Source organism: Palaemon carinicauda, chromosome 19, assembly GCF_036898095.1.
Source record: "Palaemon carinicauda isolate YSFRI2023 chromosome 19, ASM3689809v2, whole genome shotgun sequence".
Classification (NCBI taxonomy): Eukaryota; Metazoa; Arthropoda; class Malacostraca; order Decapoda; family Palaemonidae; genus Palaemon; species Palaemon carinicauda.
The window spans coordinates 32316610-32339218 of NC_090743.1; the positions used below are offsets into that span (position 1 = coordinate 32316610).

The 22609-nt window shown below is 39.4% G+C and overlaps 1 protein-coding gene across 2 annotated transcripts in view; it reads right to left on the reverse strand.

Annotated features, from left to right (window-relative positions):
- LOC137658565 (CXXC-type zinc finger protein 1-like) overlaps positions 1-22609 on the reverse strand; it is a 57051-nt gene that overhangs the window by 3091 nt on the left and 31351 nt on the right. For both annotated transcript variants that reach the window (XM_068393460.1, XM_068393458.1), the window contains exons 7-11: positions 18671-18880; positions 18377-18514; positions 10044-10211; positions 4939-5097; positions 4673-4810 (exon numbers count right to left, since the gene is read on the reverse strand). In XM_068393460.1, the coding sequence (XP_068249561.1) occupies positions 4673-4810; positions 4939-5097; positions 10044-10211; positions 18377-18514; positions 18671-18880 (813 nt within the window). The remainder of the gene's footprint in view (positions 1-4672; positions 4811-4938; positions 5098-10043; positions 10212-18376; positions 18515-18670; positions 18881-22609) is intronic.

Here is a 22609-nt window from a genome sequence, read left to right on the forward strand (position 1 = left end):
TTGGGACAACTCTAGGCCTCTATGCCTAAAGATGGCCGAGAGCATACTGCTGTATCCATTGATGGTAGATACAGCCAGCTTTAGCATCCTGTCTGAGGTACAAGAAGTCTGCAATCTGGCTGAGAGAGGTAGTGGTTGAGGAAAACTTGTGCCGCCTGCACCAAGCTCTAAAGGTCTCCCACTTAGATTGGTAGACTCTTTGTGAAGAGATCCTCCTTGCTCTGGCGATAGCTTTCGTCGCTTGTGCCGAAAAGCCTCGAGATTTGACAAGCTTCTAGTCAGTCTGAAGGAAGTCAGTTTGAGAGCAAGGGGGGGTTTGATGATACCTCTCGAAGTGGGGCTGTTTGAGAAGATCTGGACTTGCCGAAGTCTTCTTGGGAAGTCCATCAACATGCCCATCACTTCCGAAAACCATTCCCTTGCAGGCCAGAATGGAGCCGCTAGGATCATTCGCCCCGAATCGAGGAGAGCGAATTTCCTGAAGACCAGATTGATGATCTCGAACGGGGGCAACACAAACATGTCCACCCCCGTCCAATCCATCAAGGAGTCCACTACTACAGCTTCCTCGTCCGGGACTAGGGAGCAGCAGTAGGGGATCCTCTTCTTCCAGTTGGAGGCATAAAAGGTCTGTTAGAGGTCTGCCCCACAACATCCAGAGACTGACAGACTTGCGGGTTGAGAGACCATTCTGAGGGAAAAACAAGTCTCTTCCTGCTAAGCATGTTTGCCCCGATGTATCTTGCCCTCGAACAAACCTTTCTAGATCCAAAAGATCAGAACGAGGGCGTCCTTGATCTCGACATACGATTCGACTAGTGTCATCACGAAGTCCTAGATTCTCATGTTCAAAGTCATGCCTCATGCTAGAACTTCGACGTCGAGCGTCCTGAAAGACGAGGCACCGATCGTCCTGTAAGACGAGGCGCCGATCGTCCTGTAAGACGTGGCGCCGATAGTCCTGTAAGACGAGGCGCCGATCGTCCTGTAAGACGTGGCGCCGATAGTCCTGTAATACGTGGTGCCGAAAGTCCTGTAAGACGTGGAGCCTGTAAGACGTGGAGCCGAGAGGTTAACAGAGCGAGACGCTGAACGTTCTAAAAGACGTGGTGCTGAGCGTCCTGGTGTCAGAAGAGACACTTCTTGTTGACAGGAAGACCTAATTATTTGATAGGCTCAACGTTATCTAAAAATCCAGATACAGGGACGCTCTGATCTCTCTGAGTGCAGTATTCTGCTACATTAAGCAAAAGTTACGTGAACATTAGAGAGGCGGAGCTGAGACCAAAACACACGGCCCGAAACTGACCCATTCTACACCCGTTCTTTCTTGTAAACAAACCTCAGATAAGGTTTGATTGCATAGCCTGCCACTTAGACTCCTCTCTAGAACTGGGAGAGAGAATCGTTGTAGCTAAAAACTAAAGGAGGTTTCCCTATATAAGGAAAAGTAATCCTCCTTCAGAAGAAGTACTGACCAAAGGTCTGCTCCCCTCTTCTCCAAAGATTTTGATGTCTCCATGGAGAACTTTGACTTCTGAACGAAGGCGTAAAGAGCATTTACGTCCAGGACCGGACAAAAGACTCCCTCTCCCAAAAGAGAGACATTGAAGTTGCAAAGTCAGTTAGGCAGAAAAGTCTTATCGGAGTAACTAACAAAGGAGGATTCACTAGGAAAAAGATTTCGCATCCATCCTTAGTAAAAACACGGACCAAAGGTCTGCTCCTCTCCTCTCCCAGGCTCGCCAGAAGTAGCTAAGTCTGGCTCCTACTGTTGTTAGTTCGGTTAGAGAAAAAGCATGCAGAAAATTTCTTGCTGATTAAGACACCAAAACCTGTCTTTGACCAACTCTTGAGGGAGAAGAGAGAAAAAAAGAAGGAGAAGTACGTACCTTAATTATGACCTCTGATTTCAAAATTATCCAGCCTCATTGCCAGTATTCCTTAAGAGACTCAGCAATCCACCAAGGGGGCCGTAAAAAATCTCTGTGGGGCTACCACAAGGTCTTCGACCTAAACGTGGCTAGACCTCCACCCTTGCTATCCTGGCCTATCTGATAAGGAAGCTGGCATCATAGGTTTCTGTTTTAAGAAATAAAAATTAATATATTCTTAAAGCTCCATTAATGACCACGTGAAAACTCAGAGGGTGGGGAACATGGAGCAACAGAACTTAGGATCTTCTCCTTCTGTTAACCTCAAATAATTCAACAGGAGAAAAGTGATCACTAAAGTCATCCTTTGACAAAGATCTTAGAAGACGTGGCGTCGCCCTGAAAGAACAAGGCGGCGGTCGTCCTATCGTCCTGAAAGACGAGGCTGCCCCCGCCCTGGAAGACCAGGCTGCCCCCGCCCTGGAAGACCAGGCTGCCCCCGCCCTGGAAGACCAGGCTGCCCCCGCCCTGGAAGACCAGGCTGCCCCCGCCCTGGAAGACCAGGCTGCCCCCGCCCTGGAAGACCAGGCTGCCCCCGCCCTGGAAGACCAGGCTGCCCCCGCCCTGGAAGACCAGGCTGCCCCCGCCCTGGAAGACCAGGCTGCCCCCGCCCTGGAAGACCAGGCTGCCCCCGCCCTGGAAGACCAGGCTGCCCCCGCCCTGGAAGACCAGGCTGCCCCCGCCCTGGAAGACCAGGCTGCCCCCGCCCTGGAAGACCAGGCTGCCCCCGCCCTGAAAGACCAGGCTGCCCCCGCCCTGGAAGACCAGGCTGCCCCCGCCCTGGAAGACCAGGCTGCCCTCGCCCTGGAAGACCAGGCTGCACTCGCCCTGGAAGACGAGGCTGCACTCGCCCTGAAAGACGAGGCGCCGATCGTCCTGTCTTGAAATACTTAGCGCCGAGCGTTAAGGCAAAATGATATTCATTATGCCGCTCGGCACGTTCGGTTCCGACCAGAGGGTTCATAAGGCCGACTGGCGCTCTGGGACAAAAACCGAGTCAATGATGGTTTGTAAGCATTGATATTATCAGCGAATATCTATGACTTATAGTTTTGCCATTAAAATCAAAAGTGATGCAATGAGAAACTCTAAAAGCAGTGTAAGAATCTTAACGTCCAACGCTCTTTGCTTTCCCATGGCAAGGGCGAGCATTCTTGGGAACGTTAACAGGAACGCTCGCGAGGGCGTTTGCTCGTGAGTTAACGCCTCTCGTTTCCTTTCGCCGATCGACGTTCCTTCTCCCATGGGCCGGGGAGCTTGGAAGAGGTCTAAGGCTAGGAAAATGACGTCCACTGTGCTGAATGAATCCAATGCCTAATTTAGCACTGAAACTTGCACTATTAAACTCTTACACAAAAGACCATAATTAGTCCTGCCCGTTGTGAGAGAACTTATTTTGCTGCCACGGGCTTGAATGAGAAAGCAATATCGTCTCTAGTACTTGCTATATAAACTGTAACAAAATATTTTTATAAAATATTAAACTGACATTTCCATAATAAAATAAACTTTCAAACATACTTACCCGGCGGTCACAAAAAGAAAAACCACCGGGCAAGAGTTGACATTAAAAATAAATGTTGAACACACTCACCCGGTAGTTACATATAACCACCGGTAAAATTAAATGTCATAAATACCTACCCGGTAGTTACATACAAACGCCGGGAAAGTTATACGTTAAAGATTAAAATGAACAGAAAATGGGAAAACAAATGTAATCCACAATTAATTCAAAGGGTTTTCAAAAACAAGCGAGTTGTAAGGATAAAAAGAACAGATATAGCAATAACGTATCTATATATATAAATGTAAACAATAGGAACATATAAATGAAAATACTACTAAAACTAGAATTCCCATATCGTTGTTGTTGGAGTATTATAGCCAACACTTTAATTCCCATATCGAAAAGAACGCTACCAAGGCATGTTGGGACTGCATCGATAGTAACGAGAACTAACAGCGTAAATTAACCGTACGCTAGTTCTATTTAATTTATGAAATTAGATCGATGATTTAAAGAACGAATACTAAATGGACAAATATTTCTTTAAAATTTTACATTAAAAGTTAAAAAACTTATATAAGTGGAAATCCTCCCATTCTTTACATGAAAAAACAAATAAAGAGAATTTGCAAGTCATACAATGAAGATTAGTCACACGACTGTGACGTCATAGAGTTGACGGAACGTATTTCCGTCATCGGGATTAAAAACTTTGCACCTAAAATATAGTGCACAAACAAAACCCCTGCATACAAACTGTAAGGATCAACCGACACTTTCGGTAACCTCACCTTGCATACATCACTCGCACAAACACGAAAATTAAGTTTTCACTCATGATAAACAAAGTAAATAGTACAATAATAACAACAAAACACAATTGCCAAATCCCTAATTCAGTGTACAGTACTTCACCAAACGAAGTCCAAAAAAAGCGAAGGGAAAATGATTAGAAACTCTCAATGGTGGACCGACGATGTTTTCGATCCAGCCGGCAGAGATGAACTGAAGTCTTGGACACGGGAATGATTCCTTGTACCACCCTGTGACGGGTGTAATCACCTACCTCCCAACCAACACAAGGCGGTTGCCTCGTTTTGAAAAATTCTGCCGATTTAGAGATATCAGCTATATATATATAACTGCCAGGTAAGTACTATTCATAAAAACTACACTTAAAATACTAAGCACCAACAATGTGAAAATTTGATTCCTACTTAGACCTTACCTGCCTGACTCGTTCCATGTCGATTTCTGCCCTTCTCATCTTCTCCCAGCAATAATGTCGCAAACACTTCTTCTTCGAAGCAAGACATATTTTACCCGTCTCGTCGAACACATTAGCTGTTAAAGGTGCTCCACAAACCTACAACACGAAAAAAATTAATGATTTGCGATTAGTCGACAAAAAATATCTAAAAAAATTCTTAAAAGTCTACTATAGTACTTTAAAGAAAAAACAAAGTAATAAAAGAGTAACAAAACACTACTTACTTCTTTATCAGAAACTGTGGGTGCTTTGGTATGTTCTGGACACATGACTCGCAGCCTCTTGCAATAAGTAAGTGTACTTGAATTGTAATAGTCACAAAACATATTGTTGCCTTCTATCCGTGTTTTGTACATGGACCCAAAAGTAGTCTGACTTTCTAACTGTAAAGAAAAAAATTTACATTAATATCCATGAAGCTGAGACAGAACATAAGAATAAAATATACAAAATAATTTACTCGTCACTAACAGCTTGTAAAGTAAAGTAACACAAATTTAAGTAGGTAGAAACAAAGTAAAATAAATGCTATGACAATAATGAGGATTATTATTATTATTACTTGCTAAGCTACAACCCTAGTTGGCAAAGCAGGATGCTATAAGCCCAAGGGCTACAACAGGGAAAATAGCTCAGTGAGGAAAGGAAATAAGGAAATAAACTGAGAGAAATAATGAACAATATAAAATATATTAAGATCATTAACAACATTAAAATAGATCTTCCATTTATCTATTCTATTTACCAAGGCACTAACCCCAATTTTTGAGGGTAGCTGCCATCAAACAAGTGAACAAAAGGGGACCTTTCCTCTCTCCACTTGTCCCAGCCTGATGAGGGATTAAGCCGAGTTTGGCTGGTACTTCCATTTATAGAGTATAAAAACTTGAAAAAAGCAAAAGGAAGAGAAATAACATAGAAAAGTGTGCCCAAGTGTGCCCGAGTGTACCCTCAAGCAAGACAACTCTACCCCACGACAATTGAAGACCATGGTACAGAAACTATGGCACTATCCAAGATTAAAGAACAATGGTTTGATTCTGGAGTGTCCTCCTAGAGGAGCTGCTTACCATAGCTAAAGTCTCCTCTACCCTAACTAAGAGGAAAGTAGCCACTGAACAATTATAGTGCAGTAGTTAACATTTCAAATCAAGAAGAATCGTTTGGTAATTAAGTGTTGTCAATTGTATGAGGACAGAGAAGAATGTGGAAAGAATAGGCCAGACTATTCAATGTATATGTAGGCAAAGAAAAAATGAGCCGTAAACACAAATATGAATCTAATGTAGTACTCTCTGGCCAGTCAAAAGACTCAGTAATTCTCTAGCAGTAGTATCTCAATGGGTGGTTGGAGCCCTACCTAACCTACTACCTATAGGACTTGAATTCAACGATACCAATAGCCAACGTTGCTTCCCCCTTATCTCTCACTTGTTACACTTATTTACTACATAGCAAAAGTTTGAAGGTAGCATATTCCCTCTCTCATTACATGTACATTTCAAGATAATTTTAACATTCTCTCATGTCATGACTGCATAAGTAAGTTATTCTAATACTAAATGCCATTTATTTACAGTGAACCCTCGTTTATCGCGGTAGATAGGTTCCAGACGTGGCCGCGATAGGTGAAAATCCGCGAAGTAGTGACACCATATTTACCTATTTATTCAACATGTATATTCAGACTTTTAAAACCTTCCCTTGTACGTAGTACTGTTAACAAACTACCCTTTAATGTACAGAACACTTAATGCATGTACTACAGTACCCTAAACTAAAACAGGCACAAATATTAAAGGCAATTTTATATCATGCGTTTCCTAAACACGCTAAAAAGCATGATAAAAAATGGCAACCAATGTTTTGTTTACGTTTATCTCTGATCATAATGAAGAAACAAACTGGAGGTAGAGCTTTGCTTATTACCCAGACATATTTCTCATACTTTTCCCTTAGAACTACATCACATCTTCCTACTTTAGATATATATATATATATATATATATATATATATATATATATATATATTATATATACTGTATATATATATATATATATGTGTGTGTGTGTATATATATATACAGTATATATATTTATATGTATACACATATACATACCTACATATTTACATACATACATATATACATAAATACATGCATATATATATATATATATATATATATATATATATATATATATATATATATATATATATATTACTGTATATATATGGGTTATGGAAAAAATCCGCGAAGTGGTGAATCCGCGATGGTCGAACCGCGAAGTAGCGAGGGTTCACTGTACTCTAATCATACTTCTTTGGAACTGCTTTCGTTACATTCATGCAGTGATTCATATAAACATTTTATTCATAGCAACATCTATTTTTCTCATGTTACCACACGCTGGAGATGCTATTCTGCAAGATGAACGAAATTTATAAGAGAAGACCACACGATTGAGATGCTATTCTGCAAGATGAACGAATTTTATAAAATTCTCTGTATTTTTATAGTCACTTGGTAATACTTTCAAAACACTCTCATTGTATTGAAATAGTAATACAAATCATATTACTTACAGTATACTATATCATTTGTCCATATCATAAGTCATAAAATAACATATGCTATTCATAAAAAAAAATAGTTTTAAATATTTATTTTTATAGCACATTATAAGCTTAAAATATTGGCTTTTCTACAACTTTCTTCGTTTAGCTAAAATAACTCAAATGAATTACTGCATACAATTCAAACACATGTGTATCGACATGTCTGAGTTTACTTAAACATTTCCTCACTGACATCAATTTACTTTGATATTTTTTTGTATGTACTAGAATTACTTTTTCACCAACAAATAAATTTTGTTTTGTTTTGAAAAACATCTGAGTTATAATGTAAATTTATGTTTACCATAAAATTTTTGTATTTCATTGTAACTAAACTTTTAATCCTTACAGATATGAGTTTACTTGTACATTCTTTCACTTTTACCCAGATTCCCTTTCATCTTGAGCAAATTAAATTTCATATATTGAACTTAAAAGTTTACTTTTCTATTTAAAAATTTATATTTTAAGACTGAAACCGATCTCCAGGAAACTCTAAACCACCAATAGCAACTTTGTACCAAATAGTTCAACTTGTAGTTATTGACCTACGTTTGCATTTGCTATAACAGTAAAAGTTTGTTACTTCTTCTACCCAGTAGTTGAATATTGTGTTATAGAGAAAAATCTGTACCATGCATAATAAAATATGAATGTTATAAATTACTGAATTTAACAAAATAGAAAGTTACTATGATAGCTAGATGTTGTGTACTTTGATAGGATTAAAATGTTTAATAACAGAAAAACAAAATTTCAGGAAAGCTGAAATAAGCAAAATTATTCAATAAGGTAAAATTCAACATACTGAAATAATGGCAAATTAACCTTGCAAAGCTCCAGAGAGCTTTAATATTTTTACAACCTGGGAAAACTCTAAAAGATTCCTTTTCATTGATAGATTGCTTTGTTTCATTTTCAACTACAATACTATGCAGTATAATGAAAAGATGACAAGCAAAATTACTTATGCTAACCCCTTTTGACTATTTAGCAATGGTCTCATTTAAAACAAATTGATAGTTATTTGTGATAATATAAAGCTACTTTGGGAGCAAATACTTCAAAATTGTAAAAGCAGGAATGTGTGCTCCTTAATTTCATTGAGCCAAGATGAGCAAAAAAGGAAAAAACTAATTACTCATTCACAGTTGAAGACAAGACTTGAGAACTCACGTAGGCAATACAATACAAAGTTTTAAATTTTTTTGTAATGCTATATTCAACTCAGTTACTTTACATTCAATTATGTCTATTTAAGTTTCTTATAGTACAATACTGTCAACAGGAGGACACTCCCAAAATGCAACCATTGTTCTCTAGTCTTAGGTAGTGCCATAGCCTCTGTACCATGGCCTTCCACTCTCTTGGAAAAGAGTTCTCTTGCTTGAGGGTAGACTCAGGCATGCTAATCTACCTTGTTTCTCTTCCTCTTGTTTTTATGATGTTTTTATGGTATATATATGATTCTGCAGATCTAATTTAATGTTGTTAATGATCATCAAATATTTTATTTTGATTGTTATCACTGCTCTTGTAGTTTGTTTATTTCCTTGTTTCCGTTCCTCACTGTGCTATTTTTTCCTGTTGGAGCCCTTGGGCTTATAGCATCCTGCTTTTCTAACTAGGGTTGCAGCTTAGCTAGTAATAATAATAATAATAATAATAATAATAATAATAATAATAATAATAATAATAATAATAATTAGTAGTAGGATGTGTAATTAACAAGTTGTATGTAAAATATAGACGTGTAGTATTGGCCAGTCTGAGATGTGATGTAGAATGACCTTCCATAATCCAGAAAGGATGTAGTCTAGAACCAAAGGTGCCACACTATTGATGATGAACTTGTACTTGTACTGCTCTAATAACGAAATGCTGCCATCTCTTTAGTAATTTACATACTGTACTTTGTAAAAGGAATGGAAAATACATTTACAGTACACTCATTCACTCTTCCAAATCCGAAAAGCCTTGGTAACTTAATACCACTCAACAAAGCCCCGTTTTCAAACACACAAAAAATAATTTCAAAATAAAAAAAAAAGTAAAATAAGATTAAAAGATAAAAAAAAACCAAAAATTTCCCCTCTCCAACTGACGATAAAAGTTTTTAATTTACTACGACAATGTGAAATTCAAATTAATATCGCAACAAATCCACAAACGAGGCAGTCAACAGCATTGAAACTAGAAAGGCACTCAGAGTGCAGACCTCCGCCACAGCAGCTTATTTCTCGAAACCAGCTGGCCTTTTCCACAATCAATTTAGTCCGTAAGGATATTTGAAGTCTATGTGACAATCATCTGCAAACTTGGGGATAAGGTTAGGGTTAATTTGGTCGACCTAGGACTTTCATAACTGAATCACTTCCACGTCTCAACAACAAAATTAATCCCGCAAAGATTCACTACTCAATGGGTAAAATTATGGCCAGGAAGTTGTTCACAAACAGACAAACGGGAGCAAAAACATAACCTCCTCCCAACTTCGTTGGCGGAGGTAAAAAATTAAAAGCTAAAAAAAGGCCAAAAAATTTCCTTCCAGCTGATAAGTTTTCTTTATTACGACAATGTGAATTTTAAATTAATAGCTCAACAAATCCATAAACAAAGTCAAGAGCAGTTGAAAGAATCTTTGATGTAGGGTTAAAACAGAAAAGAGATCATTAACCATTGTAATGAAGGAAACATGTCTTCTATACTAACCTTATTGAAGCAATTCTCCAGATGCCTTATAGCTCTCCTAGCTTGTACCTCATGACCACAAGTTACACAGTAAATGTATACTCCGTCACCGCCCTCTTCATCATTGCCATCATCTGCATGGGGATCTATAACTTCATTCTTCCCCCTTTCCAGAAGCTTGTCCAATTCCTATAAAATAATAAGAATAAATATAAACAGGTCTTCAGTACAGTATAACAAAATAGGATCACAACATACACTATTTTTTAACTTATAGCTGACACTGCCAATTTAAATATGATATCTCATTATGTTTTTCCTGTTTAGGTCACATCAACTGCGACCAGAGAATAAGTAATTCACTACAGCATGACAAGGAAAATGAGAATGATTCTTCATAAGGGAAGAAAACTTGAAGCGTTATTTTGATATATTGCTACACACTACGGTATTGTATTTTCAAAATTATTACTAGGTTAATACAACCATGCATTCCAGTATCTACTATTGTGGTGATATATTCTAGAGAATAGCAACAATAAGAGAAAGAAGAATTTCAAATTAAGAGTAAGTTTAATTGTAGGGCAAGGTTAGACAATGGATAAAGATGTACTGGTTATGCAATAGTGAAAAATGTTATTTTTATTAATAAAATAAATTTTTGAATATACTCACCCGGTGATTATATAAGCTGCAACTCTGTTGCTCGACAGAAAACTCTACGTTCAAAATACGCCAGCGATCGCTACGCAGGTAGGGGTGTACATCAACAGCGCCATCTGTCGAGCAGGTACTCAGTACTCAATGTAAACACAGAACTCAATTTTCTCCTCGGTCCACTGGGTCTCTATTGGGGAGGAAGGGAGGGTCCTTTAATATATAATCACCGGGTAAGTATATTCAAAAATTTATTTTATTAATAAAAATAACATTTTTCAATATTAAACTTAGCCGGAGATTATATAAGCTGATTCACACCCAGGGGGGTGGGTAGAGACCAGCATTACTTGTTTACATTATTATGAGCTAAGTATTTTGTATTTCATTTTAGCAGTTATTCAAAATAACAAACATAAAATAAATAAGTACCTGGTAAGGAAGTCGACTTGAACAATTACTCTGCCTTTTTAAGTACGTCTTCCTTACGGAGCCTCGCGATCCTCTTAGGATGCTGAGCGACCCCTAGGATCTGAAGTATCAAGGGTTGCAACCCATACAACAGGACCTCATCAAAACCTCTAATCTAGGCGCTTCTCAAGAAATGACTTTGACCACCCGCCAAATCAAGTAGGATGCGAAAGGCTTCTTAGCCTTCCGGACAACCCAAAAAACAATAATAAAACATTTCAAGAGAAAGATTAAAAAGGTTATGGAATTAGGGAATTGTAGTGGTTGAGCCCTCACCCACTACTGCACTCGTTGCTACGAATGGTCCCAGAGTGTAGCAGTTCTCGTAAAGAGACTGGACATTCTTAAGATAAAAAGACGCGAACACTGACTTGCTTTTCCAATAGGTTGCGTCGATTATACTTTGCAGAGATCTATTTTGTTTAAAGGCCACGGAAGTTGCGACAGCTCTAACTTCGTGTGTCCTTACCTTCAGCAAAGCTTGGTCTTCCTCATTCAGATGGGAATGAGCTTCTCGTATTAACAGTCTGATAAAATAGGATAAAGCATTCTTTGACATAGGCAAAGATGGTTTCTTAACTAAACACCATAAAGCTTCAGACGGGCCTCGTAAAGGTTTAGTTCGTTTTAAATAGAACTTAAGAGCTCTTACAGGACATAAGACTCTTTCTAGTTCATTTCCAACCATACGATAAGTTTGGAATATCGAACGATATTGGCCAAGGCCGAGAAGGCAGCTCGTTTTTGGCTAGAAAACCAAGTTGTAGAACATGTAGCCGTTTCGGATGAGAATCCGATGTTCTTGCTGAAGGCATGAATCTCACTGACTCTTTTAGCTGTGGCTAAGCATACCAGGAAAAGTGTCTTTAAGGTGAGATCTTTCAGGGAGGCTGATTGTAGCGGTTCGAACCTGTCTGACATAAGGAATCTTAGTACCACGTCTAAATTCCAACCAGGTGTAACCAAACGACGCTCCTTCGTGGTCTCAAAAGACTTAAGGAGGTCCTGTAGATCTTTATTGTTGGAAAGATCTAAGCCTCTGTGACGGAAGACTGATGCCAACATGCTTCTGTAACCCTTGATAGTGGGAGCTGAAAAAGATCGTTCTTTCCTCAGATATAAGAGGAAGTCAGCTATTTGAGTTACAGAGGTACTGGTCGAGGATACGGATACTGACTTGCACCAGTTTCGGAAGATTTCCCACTTCGATTGGTAGACTCTAAGGGTGGATGTTCTCCTTGCTCTAGCAATCGCTCTGGCTGCCTCCTTCGAAAAGCCTCTAGCTCTCGAGAGTCTTTCGATAGTCTGAAGGCAGTCAGACGAAGAGCGTGGAGGCCTTGGTGTACCTTCTTTACGCGTGGCTGACGTAGAAGGTCCACCCTTAGGGGAAGTGTTCTGGGAACGTCTACTAGCCATCGAAGTACCTCGGTGAACCATTCTCTTGCGGGCCAGAGGGAAGCAACTAGCGTCAACCTTGTCCCTTCGTGAGAGGCGAACTTCTGCAGTACCTTGTTGACAATCTTGAACGGAGGGAATGCATATAGATCTAGATGTGACCAATCTAGTAGAAAGGCATCTATATGAACTGCTGCTGGGTCCGGGATTGGTGAGCAAAATATTGGGAGCCTCTTGGTCATCGAGGTTGCGAAGAGATCTATGGTTGGCTGGCCCCAGGTGGCCCAAAGTCTCTTGCATACATCCTTGTGGAAGGTCCATTCTGTTGGAATTATTTGTCCCTTCCGACTGAGACAATCTGCCATGACATTCAAGTTGCCTTGGATGAACCTCGTTACTAGTGATATGTCTAGACCTTTTGACCAGGTGAGGAGGTCCCTTGCGATCTCGTACAATGTCAGAGAGTAGGTCCCTCCTTGCTTGGAGATGTACGCCAAAGCCGTGGTGTTGTCCGAGTTCACCTCCACCACTTTGCCTTGAAGGAGAGACCTGAAGCTTTTCCAGGTCAGACGTACTGCCAGTAGCTCCTTGCAGTTGAAATGCATTGTCCTTTGACTCGAGTTCCATAATCCCGAGCATTCCCGACCGTCTAATGTCGCACCCCAGCCTACGTCCGATGCGTCCGAGAAGAGAACGTGGTTGGGAGTCTGAACAGTCAGGGGAAGACCCTCTCTAAGGTTGATATAGTCCTTTCACCAAGTCAGACAAGACTTTATCTTTCCGGAAACCGGGATCGAGACCGCTTCTAGCGTCTTGTCCTTTTTCCAGTGAAAAGCTAGATGGTATAGAAGAGGACGGAGGTGTAGTCTTCCTAGTGACACAAATTGATCCACGGATGACAGTGTCCCTACCAGACTCATCCACAGCCTGACTGGGCAGCGTTCCTTCTTCAGCATCTTCTGGATGGATAGCAGGGCTGGGGGCTGATCGTCTTGTTAAGCAACGTCCTCATCAGAGGGTTCCTCATCCGAAACTGATGAGGAAACGGCAACGGAGTGGGCAACGTCTGACTCGCTGAATCCGGTCGCACTGGTGGATGCGTGACGGAGCCGGACGCAATATCATGGAACTGCTGCACAGTCTGTGAACTGTCAACAACCATGGGTGCGCGAGGAAGTACAGCGTCAACCCGAAACTGTCTAGACTGTCTGGGTTGTGCAGTCAACACCCTACCGGGTTGCTGAGGTTGACGCACTGCGTCACAACAAGTCACCTCTGCTGGTTGTTGAACGTCCTGAACGTCAACAACCACCTCCGAGCGTCGCTTAACGTCAACGTGCGACTGGCAACCCACACTGGGTCGCATCGGTGGAGGAACCACCTCAACTGGCAGACGCGAGTAGGTTACCTCAGCGTCAACAGGGCGCACAACCGACCGGTTGGAAGGTTGTTGGCCAGAAGGAGGAACCACCTCAACTGGCAGACGCGAGTAGGTTACCTCAGCATCAACAGGGCGCACAACCAACCGGTTGGAAGGTTGTTGGCCAGAAGGAGGAACCACCTCAACTGGCAGACGCGAGTAGGTTACCTCAGCGTCAACAGGGCGCACAACCGACCGGTTGGAAGGTTGTTGGCCAGAAGGTTCTTCTCCGCATTTAAGTCCTCTATCAAGGACGCAAGCTTGGACTGCATGTCTTGCAGCAAAGCCCATTTAGGGTCTACGGGAGCAGGTGTGGCAACAAACGGGGGTTAGCGACTGAGGCGGAACCATTTACCATCCCTGAAAGCCTTGTTATGTGTGACATAATAGTACAGCAAAACTTCAAAGGCTCGACAAAAGTTGAGAAGTTGACCTGTAAACAACTTGGAGCGTCTCCTGGCTAGGCGCCAGGGCGAGTCTACCAGAATTGAGAAGTCTATCTGGGCAGAGGCATGAACTCCCAAGCCGAGAACTTCTCTCGTGTCCTATCAGACTCTCGCTCTATAAGCCAGTTTAAAAGAAGGGAAATCAAAGGCTGTATCCCTAAAACTCCTCCTGGTGCAAAAACCAGTCGCCTAGCCAACGTAACGCTCTCTAGGAGAGCGAGAGAGCACTAGCTTAAAAACAACGGCTTCGAAGTAGCTAGGCCTAGTGTAAGTTCTGACGTTTAGGCGAACGAGGAGCAGCAGTTACAAGATCCGGATGAAGATCCTTAAAAAATCATCATGATTTAATTAAAGTCCATAGGAGGCTAAGCAGCTTAAGACTCCTCTCCAAATGACAGAGTCCTCAAGGGAATATCAGAAGGAGGGAGAACAGCAACTTCCTCATCTACAGGAACCTTGTCCGATAAAAGCTAGGTTACCTCAGTGAGTCTCTCACTGGTGCATTAGTAGCAGACCAGAAGGCAACGTCATGTAACTGCTTGACAGTCTGTGAACTGTCAACAACTGAACTGTCAACCACAACAGGTGCGTGAGGACATACAGTGTCCACTCGAGACTGCTTTGACTGTCTAGACTGAGCAGTCAAAACAACTCTAGAATGCGGAGGTTGACGCACCGCGTCAAAACAAAACAACTTAGACTGTTGTTGTACCTCGCAAACGTCAACGGAAGGTTCCGTGCGTTACTGAACGTCAACATGCGGCTGGCAGGGTACACTGGAACGCATGGGTGGCGGGACTCTCTCAGCTGGAGTGCGGCAGAAGGTCGCCTCAGACAACCGTGGTTGGTTGTAGGCTAGAGGTTGGTGCAGTGTCAACCTTCTCCGCACGAAAGTCCCGCATCAATGACGTTAACTGAGACTGCATGGTCTGCAGCAAAGACCACTTAGGGTCTACAGGAGCAGGTGCGGCAACAGACGGTGTGACTGCCTGATGCGGTACCGCTTTGCCTCTCTTAGGAGGTGAGCAGTCGTCGGAAGACTGCAGCGAGTCCGAACTGACCCAGTGGCTACAACTGGGCTGTTGGACTTGCGCGGAAGGGACCGACTTGCGCTTAATAAGCCGCGAGACCTTGGTCCATAGTTTCTTACGAGAAACCTCTTCCGCAGACGAGAAATAAATGGGCTCTCTCGTCTTTGTGTGGGTGGGGCGATCTTGGGTAGATACGCCCGAAACCACGGAGGGAAAAACATCTGTTCGTTGATCAAGGCCTCTCGAACCCATAAGTCGTTTGACATTACTTCTCCCCTGGGCTTGGGAGCTTGCAAGAGGTCCCGGACTAGGTGAACGACAGGCACGAACAGACGAACCCTCGGACGCAACACTGTAACACTTTGCGCATATCACTGTATCGATTTTCTGTTTTGCACTTATTTCACTGAAATCGAAACTTTTACTGATTTCTACCTGAAACACGCAATTCTGCCCTTCATTAAAAGGTAGTAATTGCAAAATCAGTCGTAAAATGCAGCTCATTAATACTAGCAAAAAACAGAAAACATATATAAAGATAAAAAAAAAAAATTCAGTGGCTGGGAAAGAGACTAAACACTAGTTCAAATAAACTGTGTTTACAATCTCTCACCGCACATAGCCTGGGGACAAGAATAAAAACCTAGAAACGTTTTACCTTCCTCCCCGTACAGAGACTAGGGACGAGAGTAACACGAGAACAACGTTACCCGCTTGAACGGAACGTTTTCTCTCCTCTCTCTCCCTCCGTCTCTATCTCTCTCTCTCTTTCTCTCTTGATTTCGCACCTAAGAGAAGAGCCCAATTATATATCGTCAAAAAAACATGTTATTTGACTAAAGGAAAAAACTGAAAGGTTTTCCAAATAAAAAGTTCCTTTAATTTAGAATTTAAAACATTTAAGCTAAGAAAGAAAGAACAAAACGTCAGAATCGATTTACTCTTACTGCAAAGTGAAACCGTGATACACTCTCTCTCTATCGTAACGATAGAGCGCAAGTTGAACGTCCTGAACGTAAACAACTGCGTAGTCTAAAAAACTAAACGTAGTTCATCTTTGAAAACAGTACGAAGACTATCAAAGAAATTCTTTCATAAAACATTAAATTTAAAAAGTTTTAAATTCTTTAAAGGCTAAATACGATATAACGGGCTCAACGTTGATTAACTTCGGTTCCAAGTTAGGACCGCCTACTATCAGGAAAGGTCGCATATAAACAAAACATAAAAATTTATTTTTATATGTTTATAATAAATGGAAAGTTAATCGAAGAGGCCTACTAAAGGCGGAGAGATATAAAATGTATAGATCTATAACGTGTTAAGCAAAATTACTAAAAACCTAAACACACTTCCGTCTAAGGGAAGGGTCGGCCATTTAAAAGTGAAAGAGAGTCCATACTCTCTTTGTCACCATAATTAAATCTATCCAAAACGAGTTCAAGTTTTGAGATGAAGATAAAACACCTGCATAGCGAAAGCTCAAAACTAGAATAGTGTACTTCACCAAATAGTTGTGAAAACAAATCCAGTTAGTAACAGCGAATTAGTAGGTCTTGCCGGTAGCCCGACAGAGAGAAAATTGGTTCTGTGTTTACATTGAGTACTGAGTACCTGCTCGACAGATGGCGCTGTTGATGTACACCCCCTACCTGCGTAGCGATCGCTGGCGTATTTTGAACGTAGAGTTTTCTGTCGAGCAACAGAGTTGCAGCTTATATAATCACCGGCTAAGTTTAATATTGAAAATTATATGTTTAAATAACCATGCCTCATAAAACTCTTCCCAAAAAGAGAATTTCTGTCACCAAAACAGATAAATAATACCTAGAGTAAAATGCAAACAACATTTCCAAACACTTTCTACTTATCACATATATAAATATCAATTTCAATAAACCAATTGTCAGGTAAATGCACAAATATAAGGATCCAGTGATTAATATCACTTCGTACAACTGTAAGTAGAGTAGTTCGTACAAAAAAAAAAAAAAGAGAGAAGGGAGATTGAAAAGCAATTACTCTGATATGTAAATATGGATGTGGCATAGAGCCAATCAAGAGAGAGTGCCAGAAAATAGTAATAAAAAGGTTCTAGACAAACACTTGGCCCATCCAGAAATTTAAGCTGATTATTATTTCAGTATAAGATAATATCACTGGACAATAATATTCTTGATTTTTATAGAATTTACAGGAATTGATTGTCCTTAAAATCAAAATAAGTTGGATCTTATTTGATAAACTTCTACACAAGGAATTAGTTCCAAAACTTGATATTTGTTGCTTGAAGATGGAACAATTGACAAAATATTCAAACCTTAGTGTTCAACCCTTATTAGAAACTGTTGGTCAATTCATAAAATACCCTAAAGACAAGCAAGTGTGACCAATTCAAAGACACAAAAAATCACTTTCATAAAGTGCTTTGTGATCAAAGGAAGAAATGGCCCGGCCTTACTATTTGCGTATTTGATATTCAGATAAAGGCCCTGGAATTTCATAAAGTAATATCTATTGGTACTTAATAAATTGCACAAATACAGAACAGGCCTTAATAGAAAAATATCAGCAGGGAGTATGTTGAAATTGATACTTCTATATAAAAGTGCTTGGTGTTATATAATTACAGATGGTTTCCTGTATTTAGAGTTACATACAGAAACTATAAATACTATTACTGTACTTTTTTCTTTTCTCCAAGGCTGACACATATATTTTCTTGTTATATAATGATATAGGAGGTCTAAGAGTGTAATTAAGGGTGTAGGAGTTATCTGTAGTTTTTCAGCTTTTCCTAGTGTCTGGTACCTAACCTCACCAACAATTGTTCAGGTCCACAGAGAGGAAACAGTCACATGGGAATACATGATAATCTCTGCTGGTACCCACAAACAATTACTGATAAAATTATAAAAAAAAATATAACCATACCAAATGTCGGTGATCCAGTTGCTGTAATACTTCTCGAGCTTCAAGTTGTTGCCTTCTTATTTTTTCTAACTGTCTAATGTCAAGTTTTTCAGCCTCACATTCACTCATCTTCCATTCTTGAATTCGCTGTGGCAGGACCTTGGTATAAAATACAAGCAATTCTTTAATAAATTGATTTTATATCATACAAAACAGAACTATGATTATGTTACTTAAAGTACTCCAAAACTATTAATAATAAAAAGCAATTTATTTGTGTATAAAAGGAAAACAAAACAGGAAACATTTAATTACCGAGAATATTCTACCCTCAGCTAACTTTAAACCACATTCCTCGCTGCAGTATTTGCTGCTGGGACGACAAGGTTTTACACACTGTGGTCCAAAACACTGTTTATTAACGCTATTTTCTCCTCTTGGCCATCCTCCATCCGAATCCGAATCTGAAGAAGGCTGATCATGCCGACCTTTTCTCTTTTTTGAAACTATGTTCTGTTCTTTACGCTGTCAAAGAAAAGACAAAATACTGCAATGAGCTTGTTTAAATTTCCCTCAAAAATTTTTTATGAGATACACAGTAATACATTTTGAGATGTACAGTAATACATTTGCCCCCGAGATACACAGCAATATATTTGTCATGAGTATATGATCCTTTTATTCCTGTCTTCTGTCTAAATAACACTGCCATGCTTCCTTTGAACAATCTTTAAAAATCATATTCTAAAGAAATATTAATTTACTATAACCTCCATGATCTCATTTTTGGAAATTGCACACTATCAAGGCAGAATGCACAGGAGGAAAGGAAGAGGTGATGTTATTTCAAGATAATCATTATTCACAGATAGTTTTACCTGACCACTGATTTTCTTTAAAGATTGCCTTACGTGGTTCGCTTTTACTTAATATGATATGTTCGAGAATCCAACGTATTTTCTTAATTGGATTTGTTTAACCCTTTTACCCCCAAAGGACGTACAGTACTGGTACGTTTCACAAAACTCATCCCTTTACCCCCATGGACGTACCGATACGTCCTTGCAAAAAACTGCTATTTAAATTTTTTTTGCATATTTTTGATAATTTTTTGAGAAACTTCAGGCATTTTCCAAGAGAATGAGACCAACCTGACCTCTCTATGATGAAAAATGTTATTTTTATAATAAAATAAATTTTTGAATATACTTACCCGGTGATTATATAAGCTGCAACTCTGTTGCTCGACAGAAAACTCTACGTTCAAAATACGCCAGCGATCGCAATGCAGGTAGGGGGTGTACTTCAACAGCGCCATCTGTCGTGCAGGTACTCAGTACTCAATGTAAACACAGAACTCAATTTTCTCCTCGGTCCACTGGGTCTCTATTGGGGAGGAAGGGAGGGTCCTTTAATATATAATCACCGGGTAAGTATATTCAAAAATTTATTTTATTATAAAAATAACATTTTTCAATATTAAACTTAGCCGGTGATTATATAAGCTGATTCACACCCAGGGGGGTGGGTAGAGACCAGCAATAATTGTTTACATTATTATGAGCTAAGGATTTTTTATTTCATTTTAGCAGTTATTCAAAATAACAAACATAAAATAAATAAGTACCTGGTAAGGAAGTCGACTTGAACAATTACTCTGCCTTTTTAAGTACGTCTTCCTTACGGAGCCTCGCGATCCTCTTAGGATGCTGAGCGACCCCTAGGAGCTGAAGTATCAAGGGTTGCAACCCATACAACAGGACCTCATCAAAACCTCTAATCTAGGCGCTTCTCAAGAAATGACTTTGACCACCCTCCAAATCAAGTAGGATGCGAAAGGCTTCTTAGCCTTCCGGACAACCCAAAAACAATAATAAAACATTTCAAGAGAAAGATTAAAAAGGTTATGGAATTAGGGAATTGTAGTGGTTGAGCCCTCACCCACTACTACACTCGTTGCTACGAATGGTCCCAGAGAATAGCAGTTCTCGTAAAGAGACTGGACATTCTTAAGATAAAAAGACGCGAACACTGACTTGCTTTTCCAATAGGTTGCGTCGATTATACTTTGCAGAGATCTATTTTGTTTAAAGGCCACGGAAGTTGCGACAGCTCTAACTTCGTGTGTCCTTACCTTCAGCAAAGCTTGGTCTTCCTCATTCAGATGGGAATGAGCTTCTCGTATTAACCCTGGATAGGTACGCTCCTCGGACACCCCTTTAAGGGTATACTCGGACGCGAACGACCCCGACGCCAAAAAAAATTCTTGAAAAATCAGTTTTTGCAGTAACCTCTTTTTTTCTTTTGCCAAAAAAAACTTCAATGAATGCTTAAAACAACTGTAAAGATAAATACTACTCATCTGCAGAAAAACTATTTATTATAAATATTTTAAAAAATTTAGAAAAAAAAAGACCTGACAAAAATTCATAAAAAAAAGTTTATACATATATTTACAAATCCTTTTAGGAATTGATTCTTGAATGTTTAGGACACATCTTGATGTATTTTGGATGAAGTCAGACCCATGGAGGTTAAGATCTGAAATGAGAAAAAAAGGGGAACTTTTTTTGGCCAAAAAATTTGTCCAAATTTCATGAATTTTTTTGGGTACCCAAATGAAATAGGAAGTGGCTAATTTTTTTAGGGAATAAACATATGTCATCCTAAAATAGAAATATGTAAAAAAATCTTCTTTATTTTGTAAATTACATTTATATCAGGGGCCATATCTAAAGGTAATTTTTTGAGTACTTAGAAATTTCGTAAAAAAATACATATATTTAATATATAATATGATATTTATGCAGGTAAAAATATACCAAAATATCACAAATTCTATAGGGAACAAGAATATATATAGATAGGGCAACTTACGCTTCAGATATGTCCACAAAATGGCCGCCAACCACACTGAATCAGACTCCCTAATCTGCCACTTGAAATGTAGGAAGGGTATGTCAATTTCAAGGTGTTATTTACTAATCTAATTATTATTGGATATGCATAAAAATTGTATGGTGGGTTGCTGGATAATTGTCGATTATTTTACGGCTATAAAATTAAAATTCTGACCCAAAAAAATTTTTTTGAAGGGAAATAAAATCGAAAAAAAAACAAAAATGTGAAACAATATAATATTTTAGCTAAAAAAATTTGATGATATTCAATCAAAAAAGAAGTAAACAAAATTTTCCGACAAATAAACATCTAGAGGAATCATTACTCTGTGATAGTTCCTTAGTACGTAGTAATTTTGAAAGAAATGGGAAAAAACGAAAAAATGGCAATCACCGGAAAATCGAACAGATACCTATATATACGCCATATCTGGCTAAAAAAAAGATAGGCATGGGTAGCCAGATCATCTAGAAACACTTTCCAACACTATTAAAATATAAGTTTTGCGACACTACTTGCCAATTCCTTACGGTAACATGACTAAGCAAAAAAATGCAAAACAAATAAAAAGGGGCACTCGCGGAAAAATGGCTAACATTCTAATATACGGCATTTCAGAAAAAAAAAATTCAGCCACGTGCTAGGCAAACCATCAAGGCACATTATCCGACAAATAAACATCTAAATGAATCATTACTCTGTGATAGTTCCTTAGTACTGTACGTAGTAATTTTGAAAGAAATGGGAAAAAATGAAAAAATGGCAATCACAGGAAAATCGAACACATACCTATATATACGCCATATCTGGCTAAAAAAAAAAGATAGGCATGGGTAGCCAGATCATCTAGAAACACTTTCCAACACTATAAAATTATAAGTTTTGCGACACTACTTGCCAATTCCTTACGGTAACATGACTAAGCAAAAAAAATGCAAAACAAATAAAAGGGGGCACTCGCGGAAAAATGGCCATTCTAATATACGGCATTTCAGAAAAAAAAATTTCAGCCACGTGCTAGGCAAACCATCAAGGCACATTTTCCGACAAATAAACATATAAATGAATCATTACTCTGTGATAGTTCCTTAGTACGTAGTAATTTTGAAAGAATTGGGAAAAAACGAAAAAATGGCAATCACCGGAAAATCGAACACATACCTATATATACGCCATATCTGGCTAAAAAAAAGATAGGCATGGGTAGCCAGATCATCTAGAAACACTTTCCAACACTATAAAAATATAAGTTTTGCGACACTACTTGCCAATTCCTTACGGTAACATGACTAAGCAAAAAAATGCAAAACAAATAAAAAGGGGCACTCGCGGAAAAATGCCCAACATTCTAAT